This window comes from Drosophila elegans, unplaced genomic scaffold (genome assembly GCF_018152505.1).
Source record: "Drosophila elegans isolate 14027-0461.03 unplaced genomic scaffold, ASM1815250v1 contig_814, whole genome shotgun sequence".
Lineage (NCBI taxonomy): Eukaryota > Metazoa > Arthropoda > Insecta > Diptera > Drosophilidae > Drosophila > Drosophila elegans.
In genome coordinates, this window is record NW_024546167.1 from 20,967,767 (window position 1) to 20,990,396 (window position 22,630).

Sequence of the window (22,630 nt, forward strand, 5' to 3'; positions counted from 1 at the left end):
GAGTTACGTCAATTACGAATAAACGATAAACAATATCCGATAACCCGAAACCGCTTCCGATTCGTCATAACGATCGTGCAAAGGAGAATAAAGAAAAGTTGAAGCGAAACTTGAAATAAATAATAAAGAAAGCGGAGATTTACGTCAAAAACAAACAAAATCGATATTCGATAACCCCTTTAAACCGATTTCGATACCTGAAAAATCAGGAAAATCAGGCAAGATTCAGTTCGTTTACGTTTACAACGGTACCGCGCCCCACGCCGCCTCCTCCTACCGCACCGCCGTCGCCCCCTTTGCGCCCTACGCGGCCGAGCGGACCACCCATCACCCACTCCCACCCCCTGACCTTCAGGAGCAGCTGCCCTCCGATACCGAGCAGCTAGCCGGAACGGATCAGGATCAAGAGGAAGAGGAGGAATCCGAGGAGGAGCGCGCAGGTAGCGGACCCTCGATCAAACCGCTCATCGGAACAGCAACAACAACACCGGAAGCGTTACAAAAGGCTGCGGCGTCGGCGTCAAAGGGAGCAAAAGAGACGGAAACCATGGCGGTGGTGCGCAAGAAACAGGACGATAAATACCTGCTCGCCCTGCGGGAATTGGTGGCCAGCGGTTCGGGTGGCAATCGCCAGTGCTTCGATTGCGGACAGAAGGGACCAACCTACGTGAACATGACCATCGGCTCCTTTGTCTGCACCCGCTGCTCCGGAGTCCTGTAAGTATCTATGACCTATGACCCTAGGACACAAAGCAATTCCAGGAATTTGCAATTTTCCGTATTAGTCGCCTTGTAGGGTGGTCTATATTTTTAAGACTACTCTATGTCAATGAAAACTAAACATCACACTGGTTTTTGTTTGATTCTTTTCATTTCTGACATTTACTTCTGAGATTCATTTTAGAGATTCATTTTTGAGATTTGTTTTGGAGATTCTTATAATAATAATAATAATAATATCCAATTAAGTTCGGAGACTCACTTCTTTTGAGTGAATAGTGCTTTGAATAGTGCTGTTACTTAAAGTATTTTATATTTGCATTCAGATTACAAATATTTCCTATTTCAAAAACTATAAAAATATTAGTTTCCAATCGCGCTCTAGAGCTCGATTTATTTTAAAATTATATTTGATCAACTAAAAGTGGTTAAATTTGTGTGTTTCTTCCACTTAGTCACGCTTCGTTGGATCGGTAAACATATACACTGATACTCTTATCAAAAATAAAGTATCCGAAATGATGTTTGCCAAATGGTCTACCCCGGGGGGATTCACTTTATGTTTATCAAAATAAAGCATGAATTGAGTCTGAAAATAGGACTAAAAATTTATAAATATGAACATCTCTTTCGATCGCTGGAGCTTTCTTGGTCTGGCCTCTTATCTTTACTTGAACCCAGCCAATTTGAACTCTGTTGACGTCCAATTTTCGATCAACTGGCGAGTGGAGTGACCGATAATTTCCGTTCGATGCAATGTCCGATCCCGTCTCCCCATTATTATTTTGTATTTTGTATTTTGTGTGAAAGCGAAAGCAATTCCCCCGAACAATTTCGCACAATTTGGTTTCCTTTCCTTTTCGAAATGCAAATCGAAGACGAGAAACTTTCAATTGCGCGACATCGAGGCAAACGAAATTGTTTTGTCTTTGCGGGCGGCGCTTTCTATTCGTGTTTTCTGTGTTTTTTTTTTGTGACAGTTTGGAGGGCCGCCCACCTGGCGGTTGAGTTGTGGGTGTCCTTGGCGCCCTCAAAAACTTTTTACCCCCCTCGAGTAATTTGCCAAATTGGCTTCTGTGATTTGTGCGCGCGCTATAACCAAATTGGGGTCATATATTACTACTGCATTTGATTTGATTTACGCATTTCCGGATCAAGCACATTACATGATTGCTCTTAAACTTCCGCCTGGCCCAGGTCCAAAACCCCAGTATCCCACGACAAGCTGTGCGCCCCAGATTGTGGACCTGTGAACTGAACTCCTCAATTGGACTGCATGCGGGCTCCTACTCATTGAGTTTATCTCTATCATCAAAACCTGGTTGCAAAGTGGCCAACTGCGTTGCAATTCTCTCTTCTGCAGTCGGCTGTCTGCATTTTGCCCCCAACTCCTTTGCCTTCGATGACTCATTGCCCAGTCCTCAGTCCTCAATCCTTAAGTCTCGTTGCCAACTGCCAAGGGAAACAAATGTTGGCATGTAAATGAAAAGCCGCATAAATGCCGGGCACACAAAACGGTTGCACTGGGAGAAACAAATAAAATGCTTTCAATAACATAGACAAATTGTTTCTTATAAAAACACAATAAATAAATACAAATTTATTATTAGAACCATGTTAAAAATAGTTATAGTTATTGTTTTTAAATAAAAGGTCTTTAGAACTCTAAACTAACAAACAGGAAACTAATACTAATTTGGTGAAAAATCATTTATTTCTTTATTTAGCCAACGGTAAACATACATTAACTGGCTAAATATATAGTTTTATGCACGCTGTTTACGAACTACTTGACTGAATCAACCTATGATTAAGCTCAGTTTTACTAAATAAATAATTTAAATGGTTAACCATAGTTTCAAAGTGTTTTCCCAGTGTAGCCGAAGGGGTGTGTAAAGGTACTGCACCATAATAGGGGACACAAAGGAGGAAGGGGGCGTGGCAGGGGAGACAACAGGCGACAACGAACTTCCTGGCTGAAAATGCGACTAGCGACTTGCGACTGCGACAGGGGAATGCAGAGGCGAGTGCAGGGAATACCAAATGAAACCGACTCCAAGAAGAAATTGCTGTTCATGTTGAGACCAGACCGACCGCCTTTGGATATTGGAATCCGCCGCAGACCGGCCGGCCACTTCTCCAAGTCGCTTAATGGAGGAAGCGGTTCAGGAATGAGGGAGCGGGAACGGGAATGGAATCGGGGAATGAGAATGGGACTTGGGAGTGGGTTTTCAGAATGGGAATGGCCGGAGGAGCGGGGAAAACCAGTCCGACAGCTTTTGCCAGGCCATGCTCGAATGTATTTTTGGGCTGAAGTTGTGCTGCCTGAAGTTTTGCCTCCAATTGCAGACAAATTGTTGCACCTCAATCAAGCAGAAGTTGCCGCCATCTGCTACACCGTCGTTTCAGTCGTTTTGGACTTGGCTTTGGCAGCCGAGTTCAAAGCTTACTGGCTGGCTCATAAAAGTCAAGAAACTTGTTGATTAGATAAGGCGAAAGCAAACGAACATTGGGAGCAGAGCAGCAATGGTGAGCCACTTTCTCAGGCATCGTCATCATTCCCACCGCACACCAAGCACTAACTACACACAGCAATGGTCATTTAAATATGAGGTTGCCAGTTCAAAACCACATTCGCATTATTCAATTATTAAGTAACTGAGTGATGTGAGTGAGGGATTTGCCCTCAAAGTTGATTACTCTATTCGGTGCAACAGATGTTCATTATATATATTTGTTCTGTAACGTTTTACTGACTTTTATATACGGAAATAAAATCCAACAACTAATAAGATGTTTCCTTTGTAATTTATTGATTTTTTTTACTAAATAAGCTAAAGTCATACTTTTATATTTTGTAAAGACTTTTATCTATTTAAAGTCATAAAATGTTGTTTCCTGTTTGGTCTACAGTCCTTTATTCTAAAGCTTCTAGATATGATATTCTTTATCTTTAGCTTGTTTAATTTTCAAAACAAGTCTGTTTACTTCCTTCACGGCCATAAAATTTATATGATGTGTGATTTCCTTAGGCATTTAAATACTTTCTTTGACTCAAGGCCTAAGTGATTCATTTCAACAATAAACAAGTGTGAAAAGCATTTCATAACAATTAAAATTTCTTATATCAGAACATAATTATTATTTACCAATTATTCAAATTTTCTTAAAGTAATGCACTCTTTGGAGCAATAACTAAACTAAGTTTATGTTTGAGCTATTTCTGTGTACCTGGCTGTAAGTTTGCAATGGTTCGTGTGGTTGTTCGTTTTTATGTGGCGTTGAGCACATCTCCATAGCTATAGTCATGCTATAGTACACAAAAATAAATAAAAAACATTGTTTGATAAACAATTAAGTGATAAATTAGGTTGTTCTGATATATTGATATTACTGTGATACTCTGTCAAACTATCAAAGTAATATGATTAAAAGAATTTTTTGTTCTGCCAAGAGAACTTTGATTTTCCATTTAATTGCCCACTTCCTTAAATAATATATAACAATAATGAATTTATACCATATGATTTCCAATATAGTGAGTTTTAGTACAGCGATTGATTAAGAGAATGTTTTAAAAAATATAATATAATACATAATGTAGCAGCAGTGGGATTCGAACCTGGTGCTTTATGATATTATATATTTCGATTTTTTTTCTGTGTGGCTATGTAGTCAGTACATGCGTCAGCGGGCAAGTGAACTGTGGACTGGACACCTCCCCTTTCTCGTTTTTCGCTCCCCAACCGCATTGGCATTGCAGTTGCAGTCGAACTGGGCCAACTGCCTTCGAGTGGAGCTCACAAAAAGCTCAGAGCACGTCTTTCTCTCTCTCTTTTTTTTTGACCCGTTCTGTGCGGCTCATACACTTGCCAGAAAAACTATGCGTACAAACATGTTCTGCAAGTTTGTGTTTAAAAAAAATGTGTTAAAAAAATACATAAAAAATTCTTTTTTTTACAGGAAGTACTATATTTAATAGGCTTTATTTTAATGTAACTTCTTACTTTCTAGCACCTAAACCTTTTATAATATAACAAAAAATGTAAAAAATGGTATATTTTTACTCAGAAAAAGTATGCGTACAAAAGCAAAGAATATCAAATTAACGGTATTTAAAGCTTATTAAAGTCTGTTTTCGCATTAATAACTGTAAATCAAAGCTCGTTTACTTGCTGCTTGTCATTTTTTTCATATTTATCTTTTAACAACACGAAAAATTCATGATGGGAAAAAAAACAAAAGAAATTGATCTTGATATGAGAAAACTCATAGTAAAACTTCGTGATGAGGGCAAAACGCTTCGGGAAATCGGTGCCATTATTGGTAGAACACACTCCTCTGTACAAAGAGTCCTTCAAAATTTCAGTTCATCAGGTTCCTGTGAGTCAAAACCTCGATCTGGCAGGCCATCAAAGCTCACAGAGCGGGAAAAGAGAAGCATTTTGAAGACTATTAAAATAAATCCAAGGACAACAGCCTCTAAAATTGCCAAGGATATTAAGGACAAGTTTGATAAGAACCTTCATGAAGATACTGTATGCAAATTTTTGAAGAAAGAAGGCTATAATAGCCGCACTGCCCGAAAGAAACTCCTCATATCAGCAGTCAACAAAACCAAGCGAATGGAGTTCGCCAGAAATTTTCAAAATAAGCCTACTGAGTTCTGGGAAAAAGTGATTTTTAGTGACGAAAGTAAATTTTGTATATTTGGCATAAAGGGCCGTAAGCTTGTGTGGCGAAAAAAGGGTACCGCCCTTGATATCCAAAACCTTGCCCCAACCGTAAAGCACGGTGGTGGTGGCGTAATGGTTTGGGGATGTATGGCGGCTAGTGGAGTTGGAAATCTTGTTTTCATTGAATCCATAATGAATCACAAACAGTATATTGACATCCTTAAACAAAATCTGCACCAAAGCGCCACGAAATTAGGACTGGATAGTGACTTTTGGTTCCAACAGGACAATGATCCTAAGCATTGTGCCCACAATACAAAGCTGTGGTTGCTTTATAATGTTCGAAACCAGCTAAATTCGCCACCGCAATCCCCAGATCTCAATCCAATTGAGCATTTGTGGGACCTTTTGGAGCGCAGGATCCGCCTGCACACCATTACTTCCAAGGATATGCTAAAAAAAGTTATTGTCGAAGAATGGAGCAAAATAACAGCAGAGGATACAATGAAATTGGTCCAGTCAATGCCAAATCGGTTGGCTGAAGTTATAAAACGAAAAGGGTATCCAACTTCGTACTAAATATTAAAAAAAATACAGATTTTTAATTGATTTTTGATTTTGTACGCATACTTTTTCTGAGTGAAAATATACCTTTTTTTTACATTTTTTGTTATATTATTAAAAGTTTAAGTGCTAGAAAGTAAGAAGTTACATTAAAATAAAGCCTATTAAATATAGTACTTCCTGTAAAAAAATGAATTTTCTATGTATTTTTTTAACACATTTTTTTTAAGCACAAACTTGCAGAACATGTTTGTACGCATAGTTTTTCTGGCAAGTGTATGTAAATTTCCGATTATGAAACAGCATAAACATGTCTGCGTTTGACAGCCCCAAAAAAAAGCGAAGGGGGAAAAGGGCGGGTGTGGGGCAAACTTTCACCATGCGGTGTCAGCTGTGCGGCCCGTTTATTTCTGCCTCTCTGTCCGCCGAAAAAAGCCAAGACAACAAACGAACAAACTAAAAGAAAAGCAACCAAGAGGCAAAGCGTAAGAGCAATTAAATATAAATAACAACAGGCCAAATGTGTACGGGTGTGCGATTGTGTGTACAGCACTCCCATTTATGTATTGTGTAGATGTGTTTTAAATATTCATAATTCAAATCGTTTTCCACATGGAGAAAACTAAATGTAATTTAGCAACATTTTGTACTTTCAGCAAACTATCCTCGTTAGTTTCCATTTATTTTGTTCTACTTCAGAAATCTATTTTTGGGATATTTAACATTTATTTTTAAGATCATAAAAATAAACAGATACTAATGTGAACATTCTTCAAAACCAATAAGTTACAATTTCTAGTTAATGTAATTTTTGGTTTTTCTAATAAATTTAAATAGGTTTTCATCAAATTTTTTTGTTAACTTCGTAATATGTAAACCCAAAATAAAAGAGAAAAAAAGGCTTAATTTTGCGTTGCTTGTGATATAATTTTGGGTTTGATCAACGTGGTCGGATTAGACTGTTATAAAACTTAAATTAATGACAGTACATAAAACTTGATATTTTTTAGATTTGTATTTTACTGTATTCGCTTTGTGTTGAGTTCCTGGAATCAAAGCGAAATGGAATTGAATTGAATCGCTCCTAACTCGTTTAGCATTTGAAGAAATGTTTGTGAATTGCCCATGAGTTTTGAGGGAAGAGGAAGAGGATTGGCGAGCGATAGAGATAGGAATACTCGGAGAGAAAGAGATGGACATAAAGTTGGTTGTGGGGGTGACCCGGCAATTATTGCGCAGTTTTGATTCAAAGCAAACACAAACACTCTTAGAAGGTGTCGTTGCTGTAATTGCTGGTTGGTTCCTTTGTTTTGCTGTTGTTGTTTGCCACCACACGCTATAATCCCTCGCAGCCCCCTTAACGCCTTCAAGCCCCCTTAACCCCCTCCTCAATCTCTCCTCTGTTTGTTTTGGCGCTTGCCTTGAAATAGAGATTTCAATTCTATTAATAATGCAGAGGCGCAAACGCCGAGCGACAAAGGCGATTTGACTTTCGATTCTGAATTCTCAATTCTCAGTTGTGAGTGCAATTTAAATGCGGAAATATGTGGGTGAGGATTGGAGAAGTGCGAGGGGGTGTGCTCCAGTTTGTCCCACCAGGCGCCATTCCCTCCCCCAAAAAAACAACTCAAACAGCTGGAGAGAAGAGGCCAATTAACAGTGCGGATACACTTTTAAAAAGTTCACATGCAATTGAATTTTTTTTTGAGTATGAAAACTATAAAAAACTGTAGGTACTAAAGTGGCATGCCACCTTTTTTAACGGTCTGATAATTTGTTTTTAGTTTACGAAAAAAAACTGTTTACTAATATATATTTTTCTAAAATTATTTTCATTTAAGTCATTTCAATAATAATTTTTTTAAAATGTATATTGATTTAATCATATTGCTTTTTATAAATGAAATCTAGTACGACAACATTGTTTGAATGGTATCGTTATAAAGAAATGAAGGTTTTGTTTTATATCAGTGTATTCGCCAGAGAAAGAGAAGGAAAGAGCGCCATGAAGGGGAAACAGAAAGAGAGGAGTAGATGAGAGGAAGAGAGCGATGCAGAATGGGAACGAGCAATAGGCGCCTGCCCCCACGGATATTTATGGTTTCTGCTTTGCCCGCCACCCATTTTCTCTCTGGGAGGCACATCGTCAGCCGGAGCCTGCTGCGACCCTTGGATTGCCCTTTTGGAGATGTCCTGGTGTGCCATATGGTCGTACATGGAGGTGGATCGATGGGAAAAATAGCACAAAAAACAGAAACTGAATCGTAATGGCCAAAATCATCTAATGATTTTAAAACCATTGGGACCGTAGCGTAGACTTCCAATTAAGCAAAGAGAAAAATTTAAAACTACAAGTTGTACATATGTTAGCAATATTTGTGTAAATCTAATTTTTTCTTTCAGTCAGAGTTGGAGTAATCCAGACATGCTTTGTTAAAATATTTAAATTTGTGGAAAAGTCAAATTTCCAAAGTGCCACCACCACAGAAAGAGAGGCCATAATCCGGCTGCCCACGCGGCTTTGTCCGAGAAATTTCTTTTTCCGGCCGAATGAATGGCTCAATGGCAAATCCGGAGGTCCTTTCTGCATTTTTCATTCGCCATCCCATGGCCAGCAAAAGAGCTCAAGGCTTTTCGGGCAATTTGCAGCTCGGGCGGCTCAGACGATGGCATTATTAAAATATTCATAGGACCCAAGTGGAGAGTCCTCATTCGAAATGACACCCTCCCCACCCCTTCCTCTCCTCTATGGTGCCAAGTTTAATTTATTTTGTGAGACAAACGCGACAACTGTCAGCGAATGCCAAAAGGCGACCGCTCTGCGCCAAAAGTGACACAAACTGCACTAATAAAAATAATAAAGCCTGTTAATTTATGTTTCTTCCATATTTGGCTTGGCTATCCAAAAACGAAATACTTGAAACGCTGATGGCGGAAATTTTGTAGTGTGTCATTTAGTTATTACTCATTTGCTATTAGTTTTATATTCCCATAATCAATAACTCCTAGTGGTCTAATATCATTGTTTATGAAGAAATATTTAAAATAATAGCACTCAAATCATAAATAAGTGAGTAATGAATGCTTACGATTAGGATATATATATTTATATATATATTTGTGTAATAATTGACAAATTCTATGTAAATTTCTATGTAAAGAAACGTATCTTTGTAAATTATGAATTTAAATAATTTAAAAATTGTTAAAGTAGAAATCTTTTGTTTTGCTGTGCATCCTCCATAGATGCCTAGAAGTGGCAGCTTGTGCAGCAGCCACGGACTAGTTTTGTGGCGCCCACATTGATTCTCTGGGGGATCGGGGGAAACTAGAGGAGGGAATGGTAGAGAACGGGAATCGGGTTCGGAATGCGTGGGATTCTCCTCTTTCCATTTGGCCTGGCCTAATTGAGTAACGCCACCGAGGGAGCGGGCAAAAAAGTGCAACGTCTGTCGGAAATGTTTGCAGTTGCTGTTCTGCAGCTTTTTCAGCTTAGCATAACTTTGTAATTAAAACGCCGCTCCACACACAGCTGGACAGCATTCTGCTTTCAGAGTGGGTCAGCGCTTTTTTTTTCCTGTAGGTCAGTCTCGCAAAAAAAGTTCTTACCGCTTTTCATGTTTTTCCGTGCCTGGGAACGTGCAGCGCGTTATGAATGAGCGAGTTTTGCAGTTTGAGCTCTTTTTCAGTCGGGAAAATGTTCCTGAGTTGAGTGAAAAGTAGATGACGGATCGCTGGTCTGTGGCTTTATCTCGGGGCTCAACTTAGCTATAACATATATCTAGTCGTGTGCTTCATCTAGCCACAACGACCTTGAATTTCAATTTTCCCCATACAGAGAGAAAAAAATCACGCTGTAACTAATTGTAATAATAAAAAGAAATTGTAAAAGGCATTCGCCGAATTCAAACCTGGTTCTTTTTACTGAAGAAAGGTCTACTCTGCAAAATGTAAAATGATATCTTTTTAAATTATGATATTGAGCATTGTACATTTCTTTTTAACTTAAGAATACCCAATTAAAATTGAGGCTTTTATTTTTCTGTGCATAGCTCTTGACCGTGGGATCGCTTTCGAGCTGGATGCAGTTAAATAGATAGATAGAACGTGTCTAGCCCGGACTTTTGCCTTCCGTTCGACTTTGACTTGGAGCCTTGGCTCACTTAGAGTGTTTGTCTAGTCGAGGTCAGTTTCGCAGCTGTCGGGGGAAGAAGGGTGGTCAAACCAAATCAAAGTTAGCGGCAATTTTCATTTATTTGCCAAACAAACACTTACACCTTTAAAATTATAGTGCCCACTTGCAAGTACAGTGCTTGCTAGAAATTTCAAAACGCGTATGATGTCAATAATTAATAGAAAATGTGCCTTTAAAAAAAAAATAATAAAAAAATTGATAAGTCATTGCATTTAAAAGTATATTAGTATTTATTATTTTAAATTAATATGTAATAAGAGTGGAATGTGGTTAATATGTCATTGTGGTTCGTGTAACAAAGTCACATAAAATGAATCATATTCATTTAGAAACGCTTTCAATTGCAAGGTTCTAATTAGTCAGTAACCACTGTGTGTATAAAAATATGCCACATTCAATGTCCAGGCTTTGTGTCTCGATCCCGTTGCCTTCGCTTTTTTCGCCTTGTGTGTGTCACTTTGGCTGCGGTTTGAAATTGAAACCAGGCGGCATTTTTATTTTTAACTCTGGACTGAGCCCCTGCACATTGCTGGCCAAGCGTAAGTTTACTTGGCGCAGAAAGTCAATCCGAGACAAAGATTGACTTTCAGTGGAAACCCAGGGACGCCACCCACAAAGCGGCGTCTCTTTTTTATTATTTCTCCGCTGATTCATCGATGAGACTTCTTTATTTTGAGGTCAATATCAATGCCAATCACACTGAACTTCAGCAGCGCGTTCGTGCTTTATGGCACTTTTAAATGATTTTCCTTCCGAGTTGACAGAAACTGTAAGACAAAGAGCGAACAAAGAGGCAATTCATTTGGGAAGCTTAGCTTAATAAGTTATTATCTAAGTGCTATTCTATTTAAATCATTAAGGCGTCCAAATTAACAATTTTTTTTTTTTGACATTTAAAGTAAGAAATCTAATAGGGAAGTTTTGAATAAGATTAGAGGGAGGAATTTGATCGGGAAGTGGGGCGTTGTTAATATTCCCATTATCCATTTTGTGTAAACATCGATTCCTGGTACATATGTCGGCCCCTTGACTCCCACTTATCGCACTTGTCGCCCGCAATTTGCATGAATTCCGCTTCGTCTGAAACGCATTTTCGCCGGCCTTCTCCGGCTGGTCTGGCGGCAGTCGCGTTCCGAGCTCATCACCAGTCACTCACAACTCAACACTCAACACTCAACACCCAACAGTCAGCAGTCGCATTCCCAATTCCTCTGGCAGAGGTCTCCGATTAAAAAAGGGGCTCCATATAGGAAATTCATACGCAGTAAGTTGGCCTACAACCAAATTAAATCATGATTCTGCGTTCTCTAAATCAAAGTAAATAAATAGTATCTCCAAATGCGTGAAATCGTTCAATTTAAACAAGATACAAGATACTTATATTAAAATGCAAAACTTCAAAGGTGAAAAGTTAAACACCTTTTTGTATTTTTAACGTACAGTTTTAAAAACATAATAAACATTTTAAATTTGTAGAACTTGGAGTACAATTGTGTTACCAACTTTAAATAACGTTTTAATCCTGGTTTACCGAAAACAATGCTGTTTTGTGTTCGCGGTGGCATTAAAGCTACTTAAAAAACTAAATTCCAACAAATTGATAAGAAACAAATGATAAATTGCCTTGTTTTCAATTTCTGAATCGAGCAAGGAGTAATTGATTTTAACACATATTGATTGTTATGGTGATATTGATTTTATTGGTATGATAATAGCCCTCCATTTTGGGCTATTTCCCAAGTGACATTCTAAGCTATTAAGCTCAGTCCGACATCGTAAAAAAATAAAAACTGGACCACATTGTGAACCTAGAAAGTGTTTGGCTTCGAGAGTTGGGCTTTAAAAATTAAATTAGCTCGGGGAGTGGTCATAACTAACTGTTATAACTGTTCCAGTGGCCCCAGCATCAGCGTTTTGATGTTTCTCTGAACTCTTGTTTTCCCCTCTTTCGGTTGCTAAGCAAAATGGGCCATGTCTTGGGGCAAGGTCTTCATCATACCCTTAGCTTTACTCCCCGTCTCTGGGGTTCTTTGGAAATTGACTAATTGCTTCTTTCAGCCGCACAGTGAGACTTCTCCCTTTACAGTATACACAGAAAAAAAACAAGATTTACATTTGACATTCGCAGGTCAAAAAGATATTTAAATTCCATTCTCGTTTTTGCAATTTTACAAAGGCTTTCAAATTTGTGATAGTTTACAAATGTTATCAATTCTATCTGGTTTTAAATTATAAAAAAAATCATTAAAACATTGATCGTATCAAATACATTTTTTCTGTGTAAAAACTAAATTGGCATCGCTGTTAAAACCCCCGATTGTCTGGGACCTGTGACTCATGGGGAATGAAAAAGAAATGGTATTTATACCTAAGAAATTGCGTAGATGCCTTTGTTTTTGTTTCGTTTTCTGTTTCAGTCTCTGTTTTTTGATTCGCATTTATATTTGCATACCCTTCGCAGGGGGGAAGTGAATGATGATACTAAACTTGCTGTGCAGCCAAGTTAATGGATGTGTTGTTTGCGTTCGGGAATATATTTAAAACATCATAAACAGCAATTGAACTGAGGAATCAATGAATATATTTAGATCTGCGCAATAGTATTTGGAAGTATATTGGGTCTAGTAAAAACTAAAAAAGAATAAATTCAGAAATGAATAAGAACCTATTAAAAATATCTTAACAGGGAATTATATATATATATGAAAAAATGTATATACACCTCATATTTGCCTAGGTGTACATTACATACACATTTCCTCAAACTAAACCCATCAAGCGAAAATAATTGTTATGACTGTTGACGGCGAATGTGTCAGACCAAGTGTCAATATAAATAATCAGTGATTGTTTGTTAGTTTAATATTCACGTTATTGATAATCGTTGGAATGGCGTTCTTATCTAAAGCGAGGGTATCTGAACTTCCAAACTACCTATGTACTTTTCTCTGGGTTTACCCGAGAAACCAAAAGTTCATATGTTAGGCGCTGTCCATATTTAAGTTGTTATTTATTGTCATAATTTGGTCTGCCGTACTTTTGCATTTGTTTGTTTTTTTCGCTTTTATGCCTTTGGCTATTTTCGCTGATTTTGTTTTTTTTTGCACAATGCTAAACTAAAGCTAAACGCTATGTGGTAGGTCCGATTCCGATTCCGTTCCGATTTTGTTTTACTTTGTATATTTTGTGGATTGTCCGAGGCACTCGTCTCTGTACTTGTTTTGCATTTGTTGTCTATTTTTCTGCCGCAACGAGTTTTACTTTTGTTTTTGTTTGAGTGGAGAGCTCAGCTCAGCTCAGCTGAGTTGATTTTTTTCACGCTGAGTGCGCAAAATGCGCAAAAAACGAGTTTTGCACTTTTGTAGCAAACGAAAAATGCCAGAGTGTGAGTGATTGTAAGCTAAGTTTTTTGTTTATCTGCAGTCTACAGTCGCTTGTCTCTGTTGTCTTCTCTCTGCATTTGTGTTTGTTTTAATTTTCGTTGTATCCACTTGTGCCAAGCACGAAGCGAAACCGAAACCGCCGAGATTCGAGATCCGATATCTCAGATCGCGGGACCCATCATCTCATCCGGCGGCGGAGTCGCCATCTCCGCGATGTGGAAATACCAGGCGGGCGGAGGCGGAGGCGGTATAGGGTGACATAAAGGGGGTCACACAACTCAAAGCCTCAAAGCATAAGTAACGCCGCGTATGAGCACGTGAAAACCTGTGCTAACCTTCCACGAAATAATCCATCAAATCTCAAGCAATTCACAGCCTATTAGCCTAAATGCATCCTTGAAAGCGACATATTTTAAGTTCCCATTACATTTAACGCTTGTAATTTCTACGGAAAGTAATAAAACAATAAAAGCAAAATAATATTTATTTTGCCTTTAAGTTTTTTTTTTTTATGGAGTTCCCTTTCCTTTTGTCTTAAATGCGATAAAACCTTCTATGCCATTTCCATTCACCTTTGCCCTTTGCCCTGTCATGACCTCTGAGGTGTGACACAGTTTTCCGATCCGAGTTGTGAGTTTCAGCGCTGCTTTGTTGACTCCCAATTAGCATGGCACTCTGCCATTCTAGTTCTTTTCAGCATGTAGATGATGTGGCTGGAGGAGATTTCCTCTGACGATGATGAGTGTATTTACTGATGGGTGTACTCGAATCCCATGTGTGTGTTCGTTTGCTGGGCTCGGTTCGTATAACAATTAGCATTGCAATGCTAATATTGAACACAACGCTAAAGGGGGCTCAGAGTTTGCACTGAGAAATTGACAACTGAGACCTAGATAAATGAGTTCGTGCATCCTGTTTAAACAATTTGACAAAGCGAATCAAGTCGTGAAATGCTCGGAAAAACAATTGGTCGATATCAGAAAGATATTCAGAATAATATACAATTTTGGTTGTATTTAAAGAAAGGAAAGAAAACCCTTAGATTATGAATAAAACTTTTTGAAAAAATTGGTTTTTATAAAAAAGTGGTAACCGCAATTTAAAATAGGGGTTTGCCTGGTCAATTTAATTAAAAACCTAATGAAAATATACAAATTAATTTCTCTTTCAGTTACCAACTTTGTTTTTACCTTTGGTCAAGATAATTTTGCACCAAAAATTCCAAACTTATTTTTTCCGTTAATAAATTTTCCGCAGTGCTTCTGTGAATGGTTTTCTGAGTGATTATTTTTGTTCCTAGAACCGCATATAAAAAGGGTGGGATAACACTTCGCGCTTATTGGTTTTTTTTCGCATTAACAAAAGCTGCCTCAGCTGCATGGAAATTTGCAGTCATTACGGCTGTGATTGTCAATTACCTTCCTCCCACTTTTTTCCCTCTTCACTAAGCGTTTCAAATGCAAGCCATAAACGGTGGGCGTGGTCGAGTGAGTGCCTCCGCCTTTAAAATGCCGCCACTGTTTCCACGTTGTGTGTGTGTGTTTGTGTGTGTTTGTGGTGGAGGCAACTTTCACTTTCTCCGCAGTGTGGTGGCTGGATTTCAAAAATAGCCACTACTGCCACATGGTGCATTATTCTGCCTTGGGTTTTTTGTTTTTGCCATTTGCCACTTGCAGCTGCCACTGCATCTCCTCATCCTCCTCCTCCTCCTCCTCCTCCACCAATCCTCTAACGAATTGCATGTGCGTGCTCTTGGGGATGTGGCCACTCGGAAAACTGGGCACCACTTGAGTGGTGTTTGCCACACATAAAAAAACATCACGTACTGCTTACTGCACCACTCGCCTTAATCCGGCAAATGCCAAGTTGATATTTTAATAGGATTAAAACAGCATAAATTAAAAAGGCATCGCCGAATTTTAAAACGATTTTTTCGTTCACTGGTTTAGTGTTTCACAACTACTTGATTTTCTTGTATTTTTAAAGAAATAAAATGGTTTTAGATAGGGGGAAAAATAGCTATGATTCAGTTAACTTTTTAGAAGAATAAATATTTAGACATGCCAACTATTTAATCACTAATAGAATATCTATTAATGATTTTCCCCCACTGGTTTTGTGTCTTATTTAATTAAAGTGGATTTGTACATGCAAAATGTTTTTACATTAGCAGAACAAATCAAATATTAATGGTCACAGTTGTAAATCTCATAATTTCAAGTACTCATTTATGTGATCACCAATGTCTATTTTAAGTTTTATGCTTAACTAATTCAAGACTTATTTAAGATAGTAGCTAATGATAATTTTGAGTGTGCCAATTACGGTTTGGTAAGACTATTTACAGAAAGGAAAATTGATATAAAACAATATTTTTAGCCTGTACCTTTTTTTTTACCTAAGACAAATCATCTTGGTATCAGTTAATTATTTTCTTCCTGTGTAACGGTGGTCTTTCTGTTTAGAGGTGGCTCGAAAAGTCGTGTAAGGTCAGACAACCTCCTGTTGCTTTTTCGTGACGTAGTTGCAGCTTCACAGACCATTTAGCCGCCGGCGGAAGTCGTCCTCAGCTGCTCTGTTGGTTACGGGTCACCCGTTCGTGGAGGAGTTACTATACTCCACTTCACTCCAGTCCAATCCCTTCCTCTCCTCATCTATTCAATTCAATTCACTTCGATCCACTTCACTGGGGGTTCCACTTAAGTGAGAGTTGATTGTTTTCTGGTAAGACACTCAACGACTTCCGGATTTTCTCCTCCACCATTTTTCTTTTGTCATGGACATCTAGTTTCTGTCCTCCAATTGAGCCGCAATTGCATTAGAAGCGCGGTAATGGTCGCGTTTGGATGACAAAGGACGACATTCGGAATGCCATTAGGTAGCAATCAGCAGCTTCTAGAATTTTCGTTGCATGTACCACATCAGTTTGCCGGTTATGATACCTCTTTCTGGGTATTGTGAGTGTGTTTGTTGGCTTTTATCATTTAAAGTTTCAAATATTTTATGTTACCCTAAATAGGCTCGAATTATTTAATTCTTTAATAGAAATACGCAATGTAAATTTCATGCATATCGGTTATTTTTAGTCATTTTAAGTTTTAAATTTATTTATATTATTTAACATAATAATATCCAGTTGGCTTTCATCATATAAAGTTATATTACAAAATTTAAATTAAATTATATTACCTTTGCAGGGGTATAAAATTAACGCGAATTCTTTAGAAGAATAGAAATAATCAACATTTCATTATAAATGTTAGTTTTAGTCGTTTAAAGTGCTACATTTATATTTAACATAATAAGCTCGTTAACTTCGATAAACCAGAGGATTTTAGCAAGCAATTTAAATAAATTTGTTAACGTAATAAGAACTCGAATTCTTTAGAACAACAACGGTTAGAGTTGATGAAGCCTGGGTAATTATTTTGTTCATATTATCAAGAGTACGGGGTATCTTATAATCTTAACACTGGCTCCTGTTGTTCTAACAATTTTTTTTCCGTTCGGCAACCGGTTAACCAGCTACCAACAACCTACAACTAACAACCAACTAGCAACTGAAGCCAGCGAAGCGTTCATGTGAAACGTCCAGCTTCTGCTTCCCCTTGCAATGCATATTTGGCTCTTGGCTCTCTTTTGCCACTTTTGCCACTTTTGGTGATTTGCTGTTTTGCTGTTTTGTTGCTTCTCTGCTGTTGCTGTGGCCAAGTTGTTGCTGTTGTGTACTCGTTTCGTTCGGGAAATTCGTGAAAAACCGAAATTAGCCGTCGGTGCGAGGCGAATTTGCTGGAAAACTCTCCAAAACTAACAACAACAACAACAGTGCGAGCGCCTCCTCTTCGGCTACTGTTTTTATGGGTTTCATTTTTCATGCCGTTCTGGGCACTCCAAAGTGCTCCAATTGCTTTCGGCCCCAAGGCCAGCGCAATTAATTTGCGCAATTAACTGAAATTGAACGCCCATTTGACGGGTCATTCTGGTGGGTACAAGTGGGTCAGGCAAACCACCACCAACCATCAACACCACCTCACAAGAAATGGGCGATAAAGTGGGGACAAATCTTGAGCAATTTTCAAAATAGAAACGAATTACTTTGAGGCATTAAGGTGGTGGCTAGCCCCATCAATAAAATAGTAAACTTTATTAGAAAACAAATTGATGACACACAAAAATACTCCATTTTTTTTTGTTTTAAATTATAGACTTGAAACTTAGCTTACAATTCTTAAGGTGAATACTTTCCTTTTAACTTTATAGTACTTTAATATTTTGACTCTTTCTTAATCATTAATCCCCCGAACTAAAGTTAGTTAATAAAATAAAATAATAAAGTTATTTTCCATTTTATTAATAAAAATGTGATTTCCTTTATGTTGCAGACGCGGTTTAACGCCACCACATCGGGTGAAATCCATATCGATGGCCACATTCACACAGGACGAGATCGACTTCCTGCGCAGCCATGGCAACGAGCTGTGTGCGAAAACCTGGCTGGGATTGTGGGATCCCAAGCGTGCTGTGCATCAGCAGGATCAGCGTGAGCTGATGATGGACAAGTACGAACGCAAGCGGTACTATTTGGAGCCGGCCAGTCCGCTTAAGTCGCTGGCCAATGCGGTAAACCTGAACAAGTCTGCTCCGATGACAACGACAAATCACATTCAGAATGGTGTCCACCATAGCAATAATGGCTATGCCAGCATTCATTTGACACCGCCTGCTGCCCAGCGAACATCGGCCAATGGCTTGCAAAAGTTGGCTAACTCATCGTCCTCTGGGAATTCCTCCTCTTCAATCAGTCGGCCACATCATCATCATCATCACCATCATCAGCAACAGCAGCAGCAGCAGAATAGCCAAAATAACAATCACGATGCATTTGGTCTGGGTGGAGGATTGAGTAGCCTTAACAGTGCCGGTTCCACATCCACGGGAGCTCTTTCGGACACCAGCAGTTGCGCCAGCAATGGCTTCGGTGCGGATTCCGATTTTGTGGCTGACTTTGGCTCGGCCAACATTTTCGATGCCACGTCTGCACGGTCGTCAGGATCGCCGGCCGTGTCCTCCGTCTCCTCGGTGGGATCCAGCAATGGCTATGCCAAGGTGCAGCCCCTCCGGGCAGCTCATCTCCAGCAGCAACAGCAACAACAACTGCAGCAACAGCAACAGCAGCTGCAACAACAACAGCAGCAGCAGCATCTTCTCAATGGCAATGGTCATCATCATCATCATCAGAACACTGAGAACTTTGCCGACTTTGATCACGCACCCATCTTCAATGCAGTTGGTAAGTATCCAGTTCGTTAGGCTTGGCTTTTCTTTCCATTCGATTCGTTTTCATTAAATGAGTAATCTGTAATCTTTGGTTTGAATCTCCCTTCAGTTGATTAAGCGCTAAAGATGTAATCATTATTTAATTAGTTTTAATTATGACTGAGCTACAGGCATAAATTAATTTCAAAACGCTTTGAATAGTATACATATACGATGTGGCGAATTTATTAGAAGAATATAAAATCATACTTCTGCACAATGTATATCTTTTTATAGTCATGATCATCATTTTGGAAGTAAAAAAGAGTTTTGGCTCAGCTCAAAGTTTTGAGTAAAAGATCAGCTATATAATGTTTATCCCCAATCTTACTTATTAAAGAGTTTTAAAAAATACCCTTCAAAAGCGGCAAATTGATAATTTGGCATTAGAGAATTTGATAGTGCCTTGGCTAGTTTATAATCTTTCATCGGTACATGTTTGCAATTAGTTTAAAAACAAGAGACCTATTCAAATATCTACATTTTCTCCTGCACCCGCTGCTTGAATTACCAGCAACTCAAATTTGGCTTTGGCTTTCCGTAAGATCCTGCAGCTTGCCTTGCGCCCCTCGCTCGCCTTCCACTTTGAGCACACTTTGATAGATACCAACACCCAGAAGAGTCCATGTTTCCACTCTCTAATCCTTTACTGTTTGGCTGAATATCCAGCTCCAACAACCACGATTCACGATTGGATCAGCGACTGGAGCAGGCGGGGCTTTCACGATCCCTTTGACGATTGCGATGAACCTTCTCCGGGCTCTGCTCAAGTCTCAGTTCAAGTTCCCGCCGTTTCCGCCGTTTCTGCAGTATCATCACCACTGCCAACCGTCCAAGAAGAACCAGAGCTGGCGTGGAATTTCTGGCAGGAGGAGATGCGTATAGAGGCGCAGGAGCAGGAGCAGGAAATCGAACAGCAGCAGCAGCAACACTTTTTCCATGGCACTCTGCCACTTTCGCCCACAAATCCCTTTCTGACTTACCTGGAGAATGAGAGTACTCCAGAGAAGCCCTCCTCGAATTCGTATTTCTTGTTCAACTCCATCTCAAACAGTTCCCAAGAAGATCAGACAGATGATCAAGAGATGAATATTTTAAATGCCAATTTCCATGATTTCTTTACGTGGAGTAAGTTTTTCAACAGTTACCTTGAGTTGAGTTTTGTGTTTAAAGTTCTGTTGCATTTGGCTCGTTGTTTTTATTTGTTTGTTTATTAGTTTTTATTTAAAAATGTAATCTTAACCAGTGTATTGATTGGTTTCCCCAATGTTGCAGGTGCACCCTTGCAGAATGGCCATGCGACGAGTCCTCCCAAAAGTGGTAGTGCAGCCATGGCTCCTAGCGAGGATCGATATGCTGCTCTCAAGGACCTCGATGAGCAGCTCAGGGAGCTGAAGGCCAGCGAAAGCGTCACCGAGGCGCCCACGCCCACCAATGGCAATGGCCAGGATGCAAATGCCTTTGCTGGCGGTGAGTACTTCACAGAGTCCTCATTTTTGTAACCCTCGCTAATTGGATACTTGTTTGTTAGTCCTCAACAACAATCCAAATCCAAATCCCTTCAAGAGCCAGCAACAGCAGCAGCAGCAGCTTAGCAGCCATGTGGTGAATCCATTCCAGCAGCAACAGCATCAGAATCTCTATGGCCAGTTGACGCTCATACCAAATGCCTATGGCAGCAGTCCCCAGCAGCAGATGGGGCAGCATCTTCTCCAGCAGCAGCACCACCATCAACAGCAGAGCTTCTTCAACTTCAACAACAACAACGGGTTCGCCATCTCGCAAGGTTTGCCCAACGGCTGCGGCTTTGGTAGCATGCAACCAGCTCCGGTGATGGCCAACAATCCCTTTGCAGTGAGTATCGAAATGTGTTATGCACTTGCGGTCAAAATAAAATAAGTGCTCAAAAACATACCTTAAATCAGGAGTGCTTAAAACTTAAACCATAAACAACTACTATTATGTTTAACGCAGCTAACCTACCATTATATTGACTGTCTGGATTCATTTGGTATATTTAAAGATACCATACCATTTACCATACCATTTTCCCTAATTAGCTGTTTAAAGTGTGAAACGTGATTCCAGCCATTGCGATAAATAATGTCATCATAAGGCTGCGTAATTCTCTTTAACAAATATTAATCAAGCAAACAAGCAATAATTTTCACGTATCCAACGCCACTGAAAAAAGAATTAAACAGTAAATCAATTGAATTTATATTTTCGTATTGCATATTTAAATTAAAAAAAAATTATTTTAGATATTATATGTAATAATAATATAACTCAAAACCACAATGGATGGAAATCACAGCCAAAAATATTTAAATGTGATTTTGCACCTTGTTTTTATCAGTGGACATAAGTTATCCGCTTCTCACGTTCCCTTTGCCACATTAAATCCAGACAGTCGGTGGTTTATTTCCAGCCAGTGCTGGCTTAGTCCGGATCAATGTTTGCTAAAGGTGCCCTTTCTTTTTTTATATTCACAGGCCAGCGGCGCCATGAACACCAACAATCCATTCTTATGAGACTCAACCGGGGACATTAAGCGGCACTGAGCCAGCGAACAAAGAAGAGCAGAAAAAGTGGAGAAGCTGCGGAAGCGAACCGAAATTAGTCCATTTTACGAACACTAGCGTTAATCTATATTATACATAATCCACGCCGGAGAGCACTTTCTGTGTACATAGCTCAAATATGTATACCCCGAAGGCTCCGCGCTGACGCTAATCCTGGAGGTCGTAGCACTCAGCGCTTTTTTGAGGCGTATAATATATTCTTTTACATGGTAACTCTACTCTAACGTTTACGGATACGGAAACGCAAATTTGTATTTGCCGTTTGCCCCTAGAACTTTCTACTTGTACTAAGCGCCCGCCCATAAAACACATCATCCACTAACTAACATAGATACTGATACTAATCCTAATCCTAATCCTTATCCTAGTGGAGGATGCAGTTGACCCAGATTCTCTCTGTTATATGTTGTGTCTGTCCTCCTCTCGTATTTGTCTTTGTCCCCATTTAGCACTTTCTTTTGCGGATAAGAACTCTGTCAGTTATTGATTGTGTGGCCTTAATAAGATTATAAAACTATATATATATATACGGATACAGATGCAGATGCAGATACAGATACAGATATATACAAATATGCTTTTGTACCTAATGAATTGCTTCTTGTTTTCTTTGCTAAATCGTCTGCGTTTTCCGTGTGCTAATTTTATATTTTAGTACGTGCGATATGGGGCGTGCAGATAGATATAGATTGCTCAACTCGCGAGTCAAACCTTTTTTGTTGCACCCACGATGGCACTCAGACATTTGTACATATTCTGTCTGATTGTAAGCCCCGTGTAATGCCTCCATTAACACCAGTTGTCCCAACCAACCGAACAAACCGAACCAACCCATCCATCGAACCGAATCCATGACTCAATTCAGTGCTCACATGTCCATGTCCAGATAAGAAGCAAGAATTTTTCCATTTTTAGCCTTAACGTGTCAAACATTATCGAAGCCTTAAAGTTATTTAAACTACGAAAATTTCAATAAAAAAACAAATAAGAACGCTAAACCTGTTTACTTTGGATTCCTGTTGTGATTGTCCCCAGTGATCGTTGTAGAATTGGTCAAAACAGCCTCGAAAATTCAAAATAATAATGAAATTTATTGGCATACTTTTAGGAATCATCTATAGAAAAGTTAGTGCAAGATTTTCCCATTAAATTGTGGATATCCAAGTTTAAATTAAAAACTTGCAACTCAAG

General features: G+C 39.0%; 1 protein-coding gene across 3 annotated transcripts; it reads left to right on the plus strand.

The window, feature by feature from the left end:
- Positions 1-94: 94 nt before the first annotated feature.
- Positions 95-22,430, plus strand: LOC108149214 (arf-GAP domain and FG repeat-containing protein 1). Of its 3 annotated transcripts, none has more exons than XM_017276648.2 (6): positions 95-717; positions 17,921-18,828; positions 19,524-19,982; positions 20,130-20,324; positions 20,386-20,708; positions 21,350-22,430. In XM_017276648.2, exons 1-6 carry the CDS (start codon positions 548-550, stop codon positions 21,386-21,388), a joined length of 2,094 nt encoding a protein of 697 aa, XP_017132137.1. In that variant the 5' UTR covers positions 95-547; the 3' UTR covers positions 21,389-22,430. The 3 variants fall into 3 exon arrangements, with proteins under 3 accessions (XP_017132137.1, XP_017132153.1, XP_017132144.1); XM_017276655.2 differs by lacking the exon at positions 95-717 and adding an exon at positions 11,308-11,419; XM_017276664.2 differs by lacking the exon at positions 19,524-19,982.
- Positions 22,431-22,630: the final 200 nt, after the last annotated feature.